This window comes from Notothenia coriiceps, unplaced genomic scaffold (genome assembly GCF_000735185.1).
Source record: "Notothenia coriiceps isolate Sejong01 unplaced genomic scaffold, NC01 NC01_scaffold00037470, whole genome shotgun sequence".
NCBI lineage: Eukaryota > Metazoa > Chordata > Actinopteri > Perciformes > Nototheniidae > Notothenia > Notothenia coriiceps.
In genome coordinates, this window is record NW_011370171.1 from 274,223 (window position 1) to 292,598 (window position 18,376).

Consider the following 18,376-nt stretch of genomic DNA (forward strand, 5'->3'; position numbering starts at 1 on the left):
TATAGATGTTCTAAATTAGTGTGTGTAAATATATAATTATTGCCTGAGAGGTAAGTACACACTGATATATTGTTTATGCTTAATGGAAATATATGTAGAGTGGGGATGAATGGGAAGCAGGTCAATAACACAAAGTAAGAAGGACATGAGGTTTTTAAATATCAGCACACATGCTAGGGAGTGAATAGAATCAGTCCTGTTGTGTCGGTTATAAGAGAGCAAAGAAAAGCTAAATAAAGACAAGACAATATTAGAATTGCATTAAAGCCACATCTTTTATGCAGTAGTGATCCTCATAACATACAGAATTTCAGCAATACACTTCTCTATTGGACACCTCATGTGCTTATCTTATCCGAGCATAGATTTTTTGTTGGTCTCCACCATGTTTATGTGTTAAAAATCAACGATTCAGCTAATTCATTATCAACTTTGATTACTATGACAATTAAAGCTTCAATATATTTACAAGTAAGTTATTATTCTACTAAAAATGATCCATACAAAAAACATATACAAAAAAAACAGACATTTGATAACGTTGAATTGTTTGTCAAATACATTACAAATATTTGAAAACAAAACTGAGCCTTAGGCACAAAGAGGGAATGAGTAAAAACGGTACAATTTTAAATGTATCACTGACATAATGAACCTGGATTATAGTCTAAGCAAGTATAAATTAATACATATCAATTATAGTATCATCAGCATACTGTATACACTTACAGAGACCCCAGACAGAAAAAGGTTATTGTATGTAATCACCTGTTGATTGCTAGAAAGTGCTGACCTTTTATAACTCTGTCGGAGTAGGGTCTATGTCAGACATCTTTCTGATATTTCTGATGGTATGGATGTCCAAAATGTCCCTTTATCCTGAAATCCAGTTGAGGTTCTGTGCAGCTCGTTCAAAACAACTGATAAAATGTATAGAAAAATGTGTTGTGAGAGTTCAAGTGCCTCACGTATCATGTTACCAACAGTAAGTCACAGTGGGATAGTTATAAGAAGTCTTGTTTTATTCCAGCCGTTTGCGTATGGAAAATCTATTATTACTTTAAAATAATGTGTTCTATTATGGCAAATTATATCATGTAAACACTAATAAGTAGGGCTATAGGACAACAAATAAATGTAACCGCATTCACTTTTAACGAACAAAAAAAAAACACTACAAATTTGACTTTAAACTCAAAATCAACAAAGTCTCATGGTGGACAACTTAATCCAAACTTTGTATCTATAGATCACTGATCAGTCATTTGGATGACCAAAGGTGGTTACAAAAATTATTTGACTTTTTCCAAAGATTATAAAGCCAAAGATATGACTACTTCAAGACCTTTGTCATAAGAGACTATGTGAAAAGGTTTGCTCTTTGACACATAAGGTAGCTGGCTGGTGATAAACTTCAACGAGGGCTGATGTAAACAAATAAAAAAGGCTGTATACAAGTAAGAATTGTGTCATTCTCCTTTGGTTGGCTAGTTGAGGTAAAGATTCATAATTAGAAAAACACTTGTTTAACACCTGACACTCTCATATTATAACTTATGTAACATTAAGTAAATAAATAACTGACTCGTGGTGATCAGGTCAGTAACGTTGCCACTGTTTTCATAGCTGCTGTTGAAGCTGTACAGTTGACAGTCACAGAGGAATGTGCTTTTGCCACTTCAGAAATCATTGGTCACTTCTACACTTCCTGAATTATAGTAATCAGCCTTGGCTCTGCCTTAGCAATCACCAAAAAGATAGTCCTGAAAATAAATCTAATGGTTGAAGGCATACACAAGGCTATCACTGTATGAATACAACAAAATAATAAAGTCTCCTTTAAAAATGGCCTATAGAAATATAATCTTTAAACATCAAACACGTGGGAAAAGCTACTAAAAAATATTTTTCCAAAAGACAAATAAAGCATATTTATATTTGGTCATGTCTATAAGTGTCAAATATCTGTGAGGAAACAACACAAAAGATCTACCTACAGAGTAACACAATCTCTCATGCCAATACTGGACAGCATATATATAAAAAAAAAAAACATTAATTCCTCAAAACAATAAAAATAAAATTAAAATAAAGCGTACAGAAGATGAAATGTAATAATGAAAATGTCAACAACACCGAAGATTTGACCTCAAAAAGAGGAAAAAGGGTTTACATTTTTTAAGGCCCCTTGTAATAATATTCCGATATGTAGTACCATTTTATTTAACGGCATTCAAAATGCGTGAAGGCTATTCTATTTACTTAAGGTTGGCAAGCTGATCCAGGACAGTTCAGGCTGTAGCTCTGTGAAGGGAACAACTGATCTATGTGCAGAACAAAGCCCAGCCCACTGCGGTTCAGCTAACAGAAGTAATATCTAACAGCCCAGTGTTTTCAGTTAATTACCTTCCTAGACTAGAACAGTTGTGATGTATTGTGATATGCAAACAATTTCTCCACTGAAATTGAGGATGTGCATTCAATCTGTAACTCTTTCTCCATAATGGAAGGATGGGAATTTTAAGTCTTATTTCTTCCCTTATGAGCTCTTCTTGACCAACACTTAACATCATATGGCGACATGTGAAACAGTAGCAGAGGGGAAAGGCAGGAAATATGCAGGGAAATGTTGGTAGCGCTGAAGAAAAGCAGAGGAACTTGACTTGATCTTCAGTCATTTAAAGGTCCATTTGAGTCCTGATTGAGAGGAATCAGACTCCATTGAAAGTCTTTATTGGTCTGTTTAGGCGTAGAACTCCTTGGTAGACGCTTTGTGATAGGCTGTTGTTGAAACTTTGTTGTCCCCCAGGGCGTAGCTTCCTTCGTCCTTCTTCTTCATACGGTAGGCGAGGAGGAGGAGGAGGAAAACAGCAAAGAGGAATCCAACTACTCCGCATGCTATAACCGCTGGAAATGGCATGAAAAAACGAGGTTGAAATACATTTCTGATGGATAATCTTAACATCAAAGAAATGGTTTATCATAAATAACCACATCTGCTTAGTCTTTAAATTCTCCCAATGAATAACCACATTAAACTAGACACATGAGGACAATAAGGGAAGTCATAATCTGTCCTTACCTGCCAGCACCTCCGTCCTCTCCCACATGTTCTCAGAGGTCACCTGTTCAGGAGCCTCCATGTCATACATTCTGCTGCCTTGGCCATTATTTGGCAAAATCTCGTTTTCGTCCGGTACGATCAGGACTTCATTTTCACGGTTTTTCGTTGCCGAGTCATCCAATCTGTCCAGACTGTTGTCCTCGCTGATATCTTTGATTACAGTGATATCCATGCCGAATTCGGTGTCATTATTTGTAGTGGTAGGCATGTTGGTGGAGCTGGTCATCTGTGTGAACCAATCAGCAGTTGGACCTGCCACCTGGAGAAATATATGCAGTTAATGCACTGAGTAACTTAGGGCTGGAATAAACATTGAGACATAATATGGATTTGATACTATCCTTGTTACCACCATATTAATCATGAAGTGGAAGTTCAAATAAATTCTAAAGGGGGTTTGGTTCATACAGTTGGAAATCAATACAATATTTAATGACAGTATTCCATTAGAACTTGCATTTGCTAACATATATTAGCAAAAGGTGTGTGTGACTTGCTTAAATAGATAGTTCACAAATAGAGTGGTATTCTACCGTTTCCCACAGTCAGATACTAATGAATTCCATAAGACAGACCTTTTTGTATTTGGTTAGGTCTGAAGTATAGCAATATTAGGCTATGTTGGCTCTATTGATGTTCCTATGGGATCAAATAACATTGTCATGATCCCGTAGGCATCTAGGAATTGAGCGAAACTAAGCAGGTAAACTTAAGTGGGATTAGTGGGGGGCGCCTTTTTTCCAAGCTTTGAATATTGGGAGGCCGCCAGTCTCTCTTATATTATTAGAGGTTTTGTCTTGGGACATACTTTATCAGGATTCTTACTTTAAAATAAGAATTTGTTTAAAAAGGGAAAGCAATATTTTACCTCCTTGTCACTCTTGTCCCCATTAGAAGAGGTGAATGGCGTTGTCTCCGTGTCCTTCTCTTCTGTCAGTGCATCCTGACCGTCTGCTGCTGTGGTCGATGGCTTGTGAGGAGAGTCTGATGTTGGCTGTGGTCGAGTTGGAACCATTTCTTTGGAAACGGTGGTCTCGGAGAAGTTGAGGAACCTCCTGATCATCTCCTCTTTATCTGTGAAAGCTGAGGTAGAGGAAACAAAATCAACAAAAATCTAAAACTAGTGAGTTTCCCTTCAACCTGACATTATTAAACGGTAAACCCTTTTAGCTTTATATATACTCAAACGTTATTGTAAAGATGACATTTTGTAGGTACATGGTTTGAATTGGATAGCAACAAAATGCTAAAATGTGTCCTCGAGGTGTTAATAAACTAGTTCTTCTCACTAGCAAGAGGAATGCAATCTCTGAGATCTGCAACGTCACTAAACCGCCTTTCTTCTCATGTTGAGATCACAGTAAACTGTTCCAACACATTATTCACTGTGGGCATAAAGGTGAGTCATCATGGAGGAAGTGAGTATCGGACATCTGTGAGGTTCCAATAAAACCTCACCTGGCTAACAGTTCCACTTCACCCCGGGACAAACATCTGGCACATCTGAGTGCTTCTGTGTCTCAGTATGCCAGCACTTGTGTCTACAGAGCACATATTGCTCATTCATCTGATGGAATATATTAGGAAACACACCTTGAGATAAGGAAAACCTTTGGCAAACTAATTGCTTGTAAGAAATCTTGGCCCCGTTTCCCAGAGGCCTTTAAAGACTAAGATGATCTCATACCCAATTGTAAGTTTAGACACTTTTACAGAAATAAAAACCCTGAAATGTGGAACAGAAGAAACAGAACATCTATAACATTCACTTTGTGTTAAGATTTCTAAACAGAAATGATGATGTTCAAAAGAGTATGAAAAAACAAAAAGGGAAAACTTCCCAAAGTCTGTAAACTCAGCTTTATTTGAACATGTACAAGCAGTGTCCATGTTTCTGGTATCTTTCATTTCATCTATTGCCATGAAAGTGTCATAAACCTTTCTTCTTTTTAGAAAAGTTATTATGTATTAAAGAACCTTGACTCGCCTATTCTCAAAAACAATATCAACCGATCAATGTAAGGTGGAAACCAAAATGATTTCCATTGCTAAAAATGATAACAATAGAAAAACAAAGACGGTGTTATCCTAACCGTAGTCTCCGGATCCAGAGCCCGAACCGTCTACACCATCCTCATCATCTATGGGGAGGTCACCTGACGTCCGGCCCTCTAGGTACATGTCCTCTGTCGTGGAGAACGGTGTTTGGGATGAGACCAGCAGCTGGAGGAAGAAGACAAATATATAACAGACATTATAAATCAAGCAGAAGAGGAATACTAAAGGGGAGAGAAAAGGAGAAGAGAAACAGGGACTCGTAGATCTCCTTTATTCACACATGGAGCATTCCTTCTACTTATTGAAAACATGTGAGCGTCTCCCGTTTGGGATCCAGATATGATCTAGAACAGTCATTGACCTGTTCTGGCCAAACATACCAGTGTTCCCTCTGTGTGTTTAACCATAGTGTGTATTGCATCCATACGCAAGTATATACAGTCAATATAGGCTGCTTTTTTGTTTTGTTACTTTCATGTGTTCTCACAGACAGCCAGAGTGTCTTAGTGTCTTTGGGTGGAGGCAGGAGAGAGAGAGCAATTTCGAAGGCAACGCACAGAACAGAGAGGTGGACACACACAGACAGAAATCATCAGGAAGCCTCCCACTTACCCAAACACTAGACAAAGGAGTGCGATGATAACTCTACTTGTCTCGTCATGTAAAGCTTAGTATGACACAAGAAACTACGCTCCAACTAGAGGCACTAGGTATGTAGATACAGATCTTCATCAGCTTTTAAAAAATAAGAATGATTTAATGTCTGAGACAAAGAAAGCTGTGATAACTTCAGAAAGATGGTAATATAACAACAGCTAAAAAAAAACACACATCAAAAGAAAGCAAACTGATAATGAGTCTGAAACTCAAAAACAGAAGAAAGGCTGAGCAGATGTGGCTGGTAAGACACCCACCCACCCACACACACACACGAATATGGCCCATTGAGACTTTAAATATGTCTGGTATGTATACTATGCTTCCACTAACACAGGTGCTGAGAGAGGGAGAAAGGAAGCGAAGGAGAGCGGGAGACAGGGAAAGTACTGTATGTTTCTCATAGAACAGGTGCTGGGCATAAAGGAGGAGGATTTCTCAGTACAATAAATATTCACACAAGAGGGAAATGAGGGCATAAATACATGATAAAGCATCCCATGTCAACACTGCCCTTTCACTTGGCAGTTTGCATGATATAAGGAATCTGAAAAGTGGGTGTTTTTACAATAACTGCAGACCAACGGACTTAATCTAATAAATGCAGTTGCTTCATTCTGATTGGACTTGATCTTTCGTATAAATAACTACTGTAGAAACTTTTTGGGCTTATTTTCCTCCTGAGAAATCTGATATTTGTATTCTAGCTATCTGAGATGTAACAAAAGAGACCTATTGTGAAATAACTAAATCTAGATTTAAAAAAGGGAAGATGTTAGCTTTACACCGAGGCACGTGATCGTCATACTGAAACTGAGCTAGATTCCCTTTTCAGAGCACAACAGCATGAAGTACACTGTTGATGTGTGGAATCAAAACCTAACTTTAGAACTATTTTGAGCTCTGGGAGAAAGCTCAGAAGTCAAACAAAAGTCTGTATGAAGTCAAATGATCATATTTTTACAAAATGATAATTTAAGTCTAATGATATGTATGTATTGCAAAGCTCCTTTGCATTGTGAGCAGGCGTAGAAGGGTTGCAGAAAATCAGTATTGTTATTATTAGCTATCAGCACCATTGTTAAAAATGTGCGGTCAATAGACTCATTTAATATTCTACTGCAGACTATTTAACATTGACAATGAAACAAGAAGCCAAAAAGAATCAGCTGTCCCTTTCCCTCTCCTTTTGCCAGAAAGAAGTTATGCGTAACGGGTTACTGGAAAACTTGAATCAGTCAGTCAGAGGTTTCACACATCTGGAAAACATACACAATGTACAGAGCTCTCACACACATACAAACAGACTGTATACAACCATATGGTGTCCTGCTGCGTTGTCCAAGTGAGGACAGTTTGCTGGAAACAGCCAGGTCTCAGTGATAGTACAATACAGAAATTCAATATGGGGGAGTGAGTGCTTTGGAGACTGCATTATAAAATCCTGCAATCAACATTCCATATTTTTGGAGTCTGTGGAATGCACAGCTATTATTACAGTGAGCTGAAAGCATATACTGTAAGTCAAAGATAATGAGAGAGCAGTCGGGTCAAGAGTGAGGCTGTGCAACAGCCAACAAGCACACAACAGACCTGTCACCACATGAAGACAGCAGCAGCAGCAGCACCGAACGCTGCGTGTGCAGGGGTGTTTGTTTGACCAACGCTGAAATGAGTCATAAAATGTTTGACCCCCTCAAAGTCAAATGTGTCAACAGAAGTTATATTCTCCAAATGCTTTACAAAAGGGGGAAAATAATTTATAGTAAAACGGCATGGACAGAGTTTGGAAGGACTTTAAAGAATTATGAATCTTTCAAAAGACATAATGGCCAAAACGTCAGCGGAAGCCAGAGTGTGCACTACTGACTACTTTCAAGTCTCCTTACGGTGATCAGAACACTTGGTTTGGTTACTTTTTTAGGATTTTAAAGTTTACACAGATGGACATGGGTATAAAATAGAGACATAATATTGCCTTGGGTTCATATTTTGAGAATATATTGATGTCCTAATGGAGATATGTATCATAGTTATCTGATCTATTGACCCCAAAATAAAGGTCCTAGTCCACATTATCTGGCAGATTGTCATCAGGTGAAAAAAAAAATATTTTGCGGTTGAGCAAAAGAGTGTCTAAGCGCAAATATAAAGTAACAACATCACTGGTATTTACCATTTTAGAAAAACCAAGTCGTTTAATGTTTTACTCTTGTTAACTCATTTCTAGTCTAGTTGTACACGTCAGATATAAAACCAACAGTCTGGCAGTAAATGTAACCCTGACAGACCAAAAAGGATGTGAACAGTCTCCCCTCCATATAAAGAACAGAGCTGTGACTAATATGCAGTGACTAATCCTGCAATACTTGTAAACATCTAGTAAGTAGACCATCTGTATACCAAGTCTAAACAGCTGGAGGAAATCAGCATTCATGGATTATCAACACTACTTCAAAAAAAACGTGTTGGTCTTTCTGTCAGCTGTGTTTAATTAGCACAAAAAACCCATTAATAATAATTAGAGCAAGGATCATGCTTACTCTTGCCTATGGCAGGGAGTGTAAACCCATGCAGATATATGCTTGCCTGGACTGGCCCAGAATGACTCACTGTGAGTCATCCATCCAGAAAATGATACAATTAGCAGGCCAAAAACTCACGAGATGGGAGCGATGTCAGCGAGTGACTAACTCGTAGTTCTACAGCCAAATTCGGAGAAAAAGTTGTAATATACACGGTCATCCATCACGCCCAGCAATTTAGAACCAAAGTGTATTAGTGGCTTAAAGTAATAGGAAATCAAATAGTTTAATTACATTTTTTACAAAAAAAAGTTTACCAGTAATCACATCCTTTTATCCTGTGTTTAAACACATGGGGCCTGAGGTGGGAAACATCCCATTAAACTGTATTTATGCCCCCCACTGTTTCAGTATGCAGCTAATGTTTACTGCCTTGCCAGCTCTGCTACACACAGCCAGCAGCATGGTCTCAGGTTTCAGCTCTTTCCCTTTCACAATAATCACTGCATGAATCCTACATTTCACACATTTCTGGAGAGGTGGCACATTTCCCTGGCCCTCATTTGGGACTTTTTATAGGGAATAAATCATGGTGCCAGCATATTTCCTATTTCATAGAGCTCTCAGCTGTCATTTCCAGGTGTTTTCCAGCTTTCCAACAGACACATATATGGAAAGGAGGGGAAGGACAGGGAGAGATTTAATCTTCTAGTTTAGAAACAGTCTGACTTTTCAGATCAGGCAGCATTTCGTAATTCTTAGCATTCCATCTTTAACTAAATATGTATTTGTTTCTGATAAATCATTTCATATTAAATTTGACAAAACTTGACACATGCCCTCTGTGTGGGTGGAAAATGCAGGCCAGGTCTCGAGGTTTGGGTATAAATGCCAAAGCTGTGAGCTACAGGCTGAACAGACTTTGGTCCTCAGAGAACTTGAAGCCAACTGGAGGCATGCAGTGGTTTGAGTAGATAATAAAGTAAGAATATCAGTAACCCTGCATTAGCCCGTGGTCCCAGGTTAGCTTTCATGTAAATAGCCTAGGCATGTGTTGCTTCGAGGACAACACTGTTAGATAAAACAATTATCATGCTTATTTTCATGTTGATAATTTGTTGGTACAGGCTTACAGAAAAATATCAACGACGACCATACAAATAAGTATAATTTGAAAATATACACAAAACAAGCTATGACGGTTTAACTTTAACTGTTGGGCTTGAGTGGAAAAACACTATTAAAACTAAACGCTACGGAGTCTCGCATTCTTTAACTCAACAGCTAATACATGTCTTTTCTCAGGATAAAAGAAAGAAAAAAGTCAATGTTATTATTGCAGTACACTGAGGAGTTAAATAGGGATCGTTTTTTGAAAAATAAAACCGAAATTAAAAAGTACTTACTTTTTCACTGATAAACCCAGTCGCCAGTCCAACGAGGAACAACAACCACATATTTCTCATTTTAACTTCCGAAAAGAGACGACAGTTGTAAACTAATTATATACACTGGAAAAGCTAAATTCTTCGTTACGATAATTCCTCGTCGCGTTTAAGGCTGGGGTCTTCGGCTACTTTGTTCAATCTCGACACCTTGATGGACGGTTGGACGCGTTGTGGTGAGGAGTTCCTCTGGAAAAGTTGTTTGGACTCGCAGTGCAGCGTGGCTCCGTGGTGACGTCAGCACGGCGTGACGTCCATTGGGGGCGTGTCAACACACGCACACAAACAGACACACACGCCTCTACTCGTGTAGAATAGTTATATAACAAATATAATCAAAGTCAAAATGTAATAATTTATTTTTATAATACTTATTTATTTCTATATATATATGCATATTGAAAATCTATGCTTTCACGATTTATGTAACACCTCCTCCACTACTTCGATGTCCACATTCGGCAAGGAACATTTACAAAGAAACTGTTTCGTGTGATCTGGGTTTTCAAATATCCATCACTTTGTTGGCTCTAATCATTTCCTCCCACTTCAGTAATTATAACATTTTAATTTTACAACTTTTACGGTGGAGAAAAGTAAGATTTTTTTAGGGTCAAAGGCTCACCACCTAAAAGCTGCAAGATGTCACACTTGTTTATAGAATTGAGTTTCTGTGACTAAAGCCAAATCAGATCAACTGTGATTCAATGTGGTACTAAAAAAATAACCAGAACATTTCCAAAAGTGAATATTTTTTTAATAGGCATCAAATATGATAAGGGGATACAATAGTCAAAAGGTGAAGTATTTGGCTGGAACTTGAAAAATACACAGTAATATAAGGCTTTCCATCATGTTGGGCTTTTGACCCCTGAAAATAAAGCTCGATCTACAGGTGATTCCTCACTACCTGTTACATATCTGTCATTGTCAATCACATCAGATAATTATGTGATAAATTCTTGCTTTTTCCATGGAGTAAATGTTTCTGGAAGTCTTTATTTTCTGACGGATGTTACACTGTAACCACTCAGATTAACACATTCTTAAATGCTGAGCACAGATGAAATAACACTCTATAAACATTGACAATAGACTTTACAACTTCATTGATTCATATTACTTTAAATCAGTTTAACAGACTTTTTTTCACCTATGAATGAAATGAGGGACAATAATGTAACCTGCTTTTATGTTAGTTGTATTGTTATCAGTTTAAGTTCCAATGCGGCCACTTTACCACAGACTGATATGAAACCACTCATGGCAGAGTAATACTGATATGATTGAATATGAAGACATTTGAATGACTTTCTGAAACAACCATTAAATAGTGCAACAAATGAGGGGCACACAGAAGCACACACATAACATTGCAGTCTCCAGATAGATTTGAATGCAGTCTCAACCTCTACTTTAGGCATGGCAAAGGAAGTGCGTTACCAACCTAAAATGTCCAGCCTTTTGCAGAAAAATCAGGAGGTCCAGAGGTTGTAAAACAATCGTCTCTAAAGCTGAAGAGTCTGTAGGAGGTTCTGTGAAATTTTACTGGGCAGAGGTCAAAATCATCTGATTCCTGACCTGATGTCTGATGCTTTCATATTTCTCTTCCAAACCTGAGGGATCTGGATAACAAACAGAATATAAGACAATAAGGATTCGATCTTCAAACAATATTTTATATGGCATTATAGTTTGTGTGAGTGTGTGTGTGTCTCACCAAAGGAGGTACTGAAGGCATTAGGTGTCGCCCTAGGAATGACAGCAGTCGTCTCCATATCAGCCCGCTGCCCAAGAACATGAAGCCGGTCACCAGCCAAAAGACACGAGGGTCCTGGTAATAATCACAAACAGTGTAAGGTTACCCTGTATAAACATACAAATGATGCAGTATGCACATGCAGACCCATGGAACAAAGCTAAAAAATACACTCAAAGGATGTTCCACGAACAGAGGAAAGCTAAGAAATGAAACACACAAGTAGACCTGCATCCACATGTCCCAAAACAAAATGTAATGCGTAAACTTATAAAGACAATACATACAGCTTTAAAATGAACCTTCAATATAGATTCCTACACAAAAACATGTGTTGAAAGAATTACATTTATTTTCTGTTAAATATTTTTTTTAAAGGAATATCCAATAAAAAAGACCAAGTTTAGTCTTAAAACGGTATCAGGCACAATCATTAATAAAGGCTTTAAAGTATTTCAAGTTAAGGAAAGGAGAAAGTCCTCATATCTGAGAAGTTTCAAACACAACTATCCATCTTCAGATACGATTTAAGTCTTTCACAGGAATCTGACTCACCTCTTCGAAGGAGGACTCCAAATTCATTCCAAAAGCGACCCCTATCAGACCAAATAGGGAAAGGGAGAAGGATCCCATCGCCAGCTGCAGATTCAGGCGCATCATCACATTACGATGGCTGGAATAAACAGACAGCACATGTAGAGCTCACAAGTTTTTTTCACCATTTTTTTTTAAATGGGAAATATGCCTTTAATGGGTCAGCAGCTTAGAAAATAGGTTCAGAATTTGTGATGTCTGGATCAAAACAATAGTCAACTGCCTGAATGTATATGAAACCATTATTGTTTGTTTAATTATTCCTCATATTAAACAATCCCTTCCTAATGAGCTGTAAAATGTAGTAAAGGGGATACATTACACAGCCCTCGTTTGGGGCAAACATTTATTTATATATCTGATGTGATGGCTCAGCAGTCTGAGTTAGACAAAGCAAACGGATATCTTTTGAGGTTACAGTGTTTAGAACAAAGTTCCACATTTTTTGCAGGGAATCACAAACTAAAAACAGACAGTAACCTTGAAAAAAAAAGATACCCACTTGATTTGTATGACTGAGATAGTACCACTTCAAGTAAGGTTCCCAAAACATTTTTGAATTTATTTTTTCAAAAAAAGGGATGTATTTATGCGTTTTTTCACCAAAACAGTACATTATGAAAACATCATATAATGATTAGCCTACAGCAGAGAAAACTGTTTTCATTGTTCGTATGGGCATCTGACTACTGTTTGAAGACAGAGTAAAGAACAATAAAGGGATTTGATGCCAAATACAAACATGATTCATTCCAATATTATATGCGCAGTTCAAACTAAATCCCGTTAACAGTAAGAAATTAAACACATCTCAATTGTTGTATACATGAACAGTCCCTATATTTGTAGCCATATAATCACCGTGTTTTCATATTGCCACTATCCCAACATATATAATATATTCACATGTATTGTATAGTAGGCTCTACCCAGTATGTGCGTGTGACGAGTGTACCTGTCCAGATTGATGAAGACAACACTCTCAGAGTCGTCTATCAGCCCTTTCAGCTCTCTGGTCTTGTTCGCCAGCTCCTCAGCCTGTATGGAGTTAAATATTGTGTAATAGCGGGTTCAACACTACAATACATGTGAAAGTACAAATTCATGTTATATTATAGCATTTTAATTTACACTAAGAAAAAGTTAATCATAAATAATGAGTTTACTTTAAAATGGGAATTTTAAAATCTTAATCAGAAATCTTAAACATGTTTTATTCTAACTGCTTAAGTAGCACTACCTGCATATAGTAATTTTCCAACAAGAGTTCCATCTCCTCCGCGTGGTCAATACCCAAACTGCTCTCCTCACTGGAAAGGCAGACAGAAAGACAATGTCCATAAACACATTGGATATAGTTCTGGTTCTAGAAATACCTGGATACCAAAACGCGTAAAAATCGGTACGATCATTTATTATTTCTAAGGAATAGCTCAACAGAACGAATTAGTCAAAACCTGTTCATCAATACAATAAGATTACCGCCAAAATAATCACGCATTGTCCCATTTACGCATCGCTTTACGGACACATACATTGATCGGAAAAACACAGACATCTCACTGATCTCAGGAATTCCGGTACATATAGGCCTACACAATGATCTAATGTCAATAAAAACGTGTTCGTGACAGAAACAACATACATTCAAACTATTTGGAAGTGTCTCAACTACATACGCTACAGAAAGACCGTTATTTCGGAAACACACTTATCGGTTGGTGTTGGCATTTTCTAAAATATCATCCGACCGCGTGGCCTAATGGATAAGGCGTCTGACTTCGAATCAGAAGATTGAGGGTTCGAGTCCCTTCGTGGTCGTCCTTTTGAATTATTTTAGAAGATTCACAATACTTAAGCTCTAAGGACGTTTCGCTTTTTAAAGACGTTTTGAATACAGTTTAACATCTTTAAACTTCATTTTCGCGTTGTATTGCTTATTTTCATCATATTGAACAGATGAGGCATTTTAATTATTCATATTTGTATTTAAAGAATGAATGCAATTTCAGCAAATCAAAATAAATTATGTTCATTCATTCACAATAAGCACAACACTTGTTTTAATAAGGTTATGAGGGAAAAATATAAAATAAAATGTTTTTATGATTTTTTTTAATTAATTAATCATTAAAAAACATATTTACAACTTTACACACACAGCAGAAACAAATAGGTTGTGTCCTAAAATGTGGACAATGCAGTTAATTATGCCACGCCTGAATGTAATCAAACCAAAGCCCTAGCACCAACCAATTAGTTCATATTTAAAAACGGGAAAAAAACATTTTTAGAAGGGCAACTACACTACGACACCTTGGGAATACAAAGTATTCTCCTCCTTCATCTTTTACATAAGCCAGTGACTGCGACATTAATAGAGATTTTAAAAGCCTTTAGCATTCATGTTAATGTATGTGATGTTAATGTATGTGAGGGCATTCGTAACTTACAAAACTCTTGGGTCTGTCCACTTTGTCAAACACAGTTCTTCAATGATCTCCTCTTCATCCAAAATCTTCAGCAAGGTATCCTTAAAGACTTTTATGTCGGTCTCCAACTCTGATAAGCTGTTAGAGGTACAAGAGGCAGGAGTGAAACTCAGCGAACAGACAAAACTAAACACTTGAATGTTTACTATGAATGTTTATGCCTAACATGTCCATGTGAGTCCATAGTGCTTGGATCAATTATGAAATACTGTGTTAAAAAACAGCTAAAAGTGACTGAAGAGGTATTTAGGCAAATGGCTGTGCTTTGAACAAATTAATTTAAAGTGAGACCTAAATAAAAGCTGAAAATAGAAAATGGCGGATGAAAACCAGAACAGTCCCAGAAGTTATGACACATTTTTTCATATCCATAATTTAGAAAATGCATTGCTATATTGATGCTATGCACCCTAATTTATAAGCACCATGTCAAACCTTTACAAAGTATGTGTGCTTTACCTCTTGCTGTTCTGCAGCAGAATATGCAGTTTACTTCTATCAACCGAGAGGATTTTAGGATCCACCAGTGACTCCAATGTGTCCAACAATACTGGTTCCACATCATTCAGCTGAGCATGTAGAGTGTTTACCTATTGACACAAATACAATAAGTTACATACATGCATAAGCACACATTGCTTTATCTTGGATCATAGACTCATCTATACAGAGACTTAGGCTGATTTTGACCAAATTTGACTACAAAGACACACAGTGTTGCTTTAATCTATTGCACCTTGTGCTGCAGGATGGCCTCCAGTGCTGTGAACTCAAAGGGCAGAGAGTGCGACTGTGATGCTAGCTGAGGGGCCAGCTCCAGAACCAACCAACGCTCCAATCCAAAACCACGAAAATCCAACACCAAAAGGGACTGCGGGGTCAAGATGGCTTTGAAAGACTGAGGAAAAACAGAGAGGGGCAGGTTAGCATCTTAAAAAACACTGGAATACGTGCACTGATCCCGGATGTTTGCTACATGTATGCTAATCCATTAAGAACCTCATTATTTTAGGACTTGACATCATCGTTTGAGGTTTTTCTGGCAAAAATTGCAAGGCTTTCTGTAAGTTGATTTATCTACATGAGAAATTCAAGTAAATGTGCCTGTGCTGAGTATACTGCACAGCTGTGTATGCAGAACTGCATTTGGATGAGTGCAATCCCAATAGCAGACTCTGATCAGTAAATATTTGCGGTGAGAGACAATCAGATAGAGTCGCACATATCATAGCTAGTGACCAGATTCTGAAACTGTGTCCCCAGTAGCACCCCTTCCATATAGGAATGAACACTGTCAGTGTGTCACAGTGTGAGGAGACGCAGCTACCGCACAGAAAGCTTCCAGTACTCCAGGTAACGCACCGGCAATGCTCTGTAACTATGTCTTTTGTTTTTAGCACACAATCAACAACAAAAAACATACGCAAAGCGCAAAAACGCAAAGCATTCTGATATCCAAAAAAAGCTAAGTCAAATGTTAGCATATACAATTATATGAATCTACTTGTAGCATCAGTCACTTACTAATTATAGTCCAGCCTAAATGTAATGTAATTGTTTATATTTTCAACAGTTGTGGTAGTTCTTTTTTCTTCCCAATTGTATACACATTTAGTTTCTGTTATCCATTGTTTTAGTTTAGTTCTGCTCATGTTATTTCTTTATTTAAGTTGTCCGTGACCATTCAAAAGAGGTTATAAGAGATTCATGAGTAATCTACGCACACTATTAATAACTTACAAGAGACAAGACCAGTAAAGAAAGTGAAAATAAATATCAAACAAAAAATACATTTTAGTAAGTTAACTCACTTTTAGCACACTCGTATTATATTTATTTATTGATTATGTCAATACTTTAAAAAGTACACGTCACTACTTTATTCTAACTGCAGGATGTCGGTGAAGCTGCTCGGTCTCTGCCTGCTGCTGGGTCTGTTGTGTCAGAGCTGGGCAGACGATCAAATGTGCCTCACATCTGCCTCCAGCTGTGATGAGTGCATTCAGTCTGGCCCGGAGTGTGCTTGGTGCACCGCCCCTAACTCTAACATCCGCTGTCAGACCTTGAAGGAGCTGCGGAGAGCCGGCTGTCGTAAAAGACACATGTATAACCCTCAGGGCAGGCTGCAGGTTGTCAAAAACGACAGCAGGTAAGTGTCATGGTGTAAAGATGCACTGGAAAACCCATGTTATCAGGTTAAATCGCTCAAACTACCCCAAACTAAGGGGACACTGGTGCTAGATACAGAGCCAAAACACAAAGACTTCTAAAGTGTTGCTTTTCTCCGGTAGCACCGAACCATCAATTGCCACAGCCATGTTCATCCAGCCCCAGGAGCTGTCCCTCCGTTTGAGGCCAGGTGTGAGCCACCCCTTCCCTCTCACTATCACCATGCCTACAGACCAGCCTATCACAGAGCTGACCATGGACACCAGCCCTTTGCCAGCAGGACTAAACCTCACGTTTAGTAGCATCCTGAAGGGGAACCCTCTGGTCGTACAGGTCTGCAAATTAAGACACCAGGGTATTCGGAAAAACAAGTCATTGTAATAATCAAGTCTGTCTGCTCTAGGTGAATGTTGAGGCTGCTCGGTGTCCCAGTGAGAGGGACGACTCAACACAGAGGCAGAACAGGACTGGGCCCTGGACTGTCCTCATCACACCCAGAGGCTTTTCACTGAGTGTGAAGACGGAGATAACTCTGGAGTGTGAGTACAACTTCAGAAACATGCTACAGTCAATATACAGTTAAAGAGCAGGATATCAGGAAGTCCCCATATTTAACAATGGAATAAAATGAGTCCTCCAATGACTGGAAGACTGTAACCCTTTTGACATCATTTAAAGGAGTTTCCCTGATGTCAAAAATATCCACTTCAAAGCACTCCAATATAATTATATTATTTTTCTAGTTTAGTTCTGACCAAAAATACCACATATTTCATCATTTTTTCCCCTCAAAATTGCCAAAAGAAATGCCACATGTTAAAACAAAGCAAAAACAAAATAGTCAAAAATAGTACTATGATGTATAAGGGGTTACTTGTTAGGAGGATGCTTCCAAACAAAGCACACACTTTAGTATTGTAACAAATGGCTTGCGCAAAACATGTAATATATTTTTTTTCTTAGGTCAGTGTGACTGCACAAAAAAACGTGAGAAAAATAGCCCTGGCTGCAGTAACCGTGGGGATCTGGTGTGTGGTCAGTGTGAGTGCCAGCAGCCTTATGCTGGACAACAGTGCCAGAGGGACAGTGACTCATTTATTTCCCCAAATGAAGACTTCTGTCGCTCTGGACCGAAGGCCCCTCTCTGCAGCGGTAGGGGAAATTGCGTGGCGGGATTCTGTGAGTGTGAGAGACGTGTCAACCCAAAAGAGAGATACAGCGGGCGATACTGCGAGTGCAGCAACTTTGACTGTCCATACCAAAACAGCAGGTATATATGAGAAGATTATTAAGCCATGAAATATTAACTTCCCTTTTAATCCTGATTTGTTACAGAAACGCACTAAGATTAAAAAGACAAAAACTCTATCCAACAGTATATGCGGAGGCCGTGGGAAGTGTGAGTGTGGAGAATGCATTTGTGATGATGACTGGACTGGTGAGGACTGCGGCTGCTCCATGGAAACTGCTTCCTGTATGGCCACAAATCAGAATCTGTGTAGCAATAAAGGGATGTGTCAGTGTGGGAAATGTATTTGCGAGCCACCACACAC

The 18,376-nt window shown here is 38.2% G+C and overlaps 3 protein-coding genes and 1 non-coding gene across 4 annotated transcripts in view; 2 read left to right on the top strand and 2 right to left on the bottom strand.

Moving 5' to 3' along the window:
* LOC104967573 (carboxypeptidase Q) overlaps positions 1-18,376 on the top strand; it is a gene marked incomplete at its 5' end in the record, with an annotated part of 309,328 nt that overhangs the window by 273,480 nt on the left and 17,472 nt on the right. The gene's annotated exons all lie outside the window — the stretch shown is intronic.
* LOC104967554 (syndecan-2-B) lies at positions 251-10,055 on the bottom strand. The gene is made up of 5 exons (XM_010797044.1): positions 9,771-10,055; positions 5,218-5,347; positions 3,993-4,207; positions 3,083-3,383; positions 251-2,907 (listed from the first exon to the last, which is right to left on the bottom strand). Exons 1-5 carry the CDS (start codon positions 9,828-9,830, stop codon positions 2,744-2,746), a joined length of 870 nt encoding a protein of 289 aa, XP_010795346.1. The 5' UTR covers positions 9,831-10,055; the 3' UTR covers positions 251-2,743.
* Positions 10,789-15,932, bottom strand: mrs2 (magnesium transporter MRS2). Its single transcript, XM_010797070.1, has 9 exons — positions 15,894-15,932; positions 15,391-15,552; positions 15,114-15,244; positions 14,616-14,732; positions 13,403-13,472; positions 13,118-13,200; positions 12,124-12,241; positions 11,530-11,643; positions 10,789-11,434 (listed from the first exon to the last, which is right to left on the bottom strand). Exons 1-9 carry the CDS (start codon positions 15,930-15,932, stop codon positions 11,375-11,377), a joined length of 894 nt encoding a protein of 297 aa, XP_010795372.1. The 3' UTR covers positions 10,789-11,374.
* Positions 13,911-13,983, top strand: trnar-ucg (transfer RNA arginine (anticodon UCG)). The gene has a single exon. It is a non-coding gene; the product is annotated as a tRNA-Arg (tRNA).

Excerpts from the sequence above, each read along its gene's own strand:
- LOC104967554 (XM_010797044.1), bottom strand. The coding sequence starts at position 9,830 with ATGAGAAATATGTGGTTGTTGTTCCTCGTTGGACTGGCGACTGGGTTT. Across the intron at positions 4,208-5,217 it reads CTCTGGATCCGGAGACTACG|CTTTCACAGATAAAGAGGAG; the intron begins GTTAGGATAACA and ends CCTCTACCTCAG. Across the intron at positions 3,384-3,992 it reads GGGACAAGAGTGACAAGGAG|GTGGCAGGTCCAACTGCTGA; the intron begins GTAAAATATTGC and ends ATATTTCTCCAG.
- mrs2 (XM_010797070.1), bottom strand. The coding sequence starts at position 15,932 with ATGGAAGGGGTGCTACTGGGGACACAGTTTCAGAATCTG. Across the intron at positions 15,245-15,390 it reads AGGCCATCCTGCAGCACAAG|GTAAACACTCTACATGCTCA; the intron begins GTGCAATAGATT and ends TTGTGTCAATAG. Across the intron at positions 11,435-11,529 it reads TGCCTTCAGTACCTCCTTTG|ATCCCTCAGGTTTGGAAGAG; the intron begins GTGAGACACACA and ends TTTGTTATCCAG.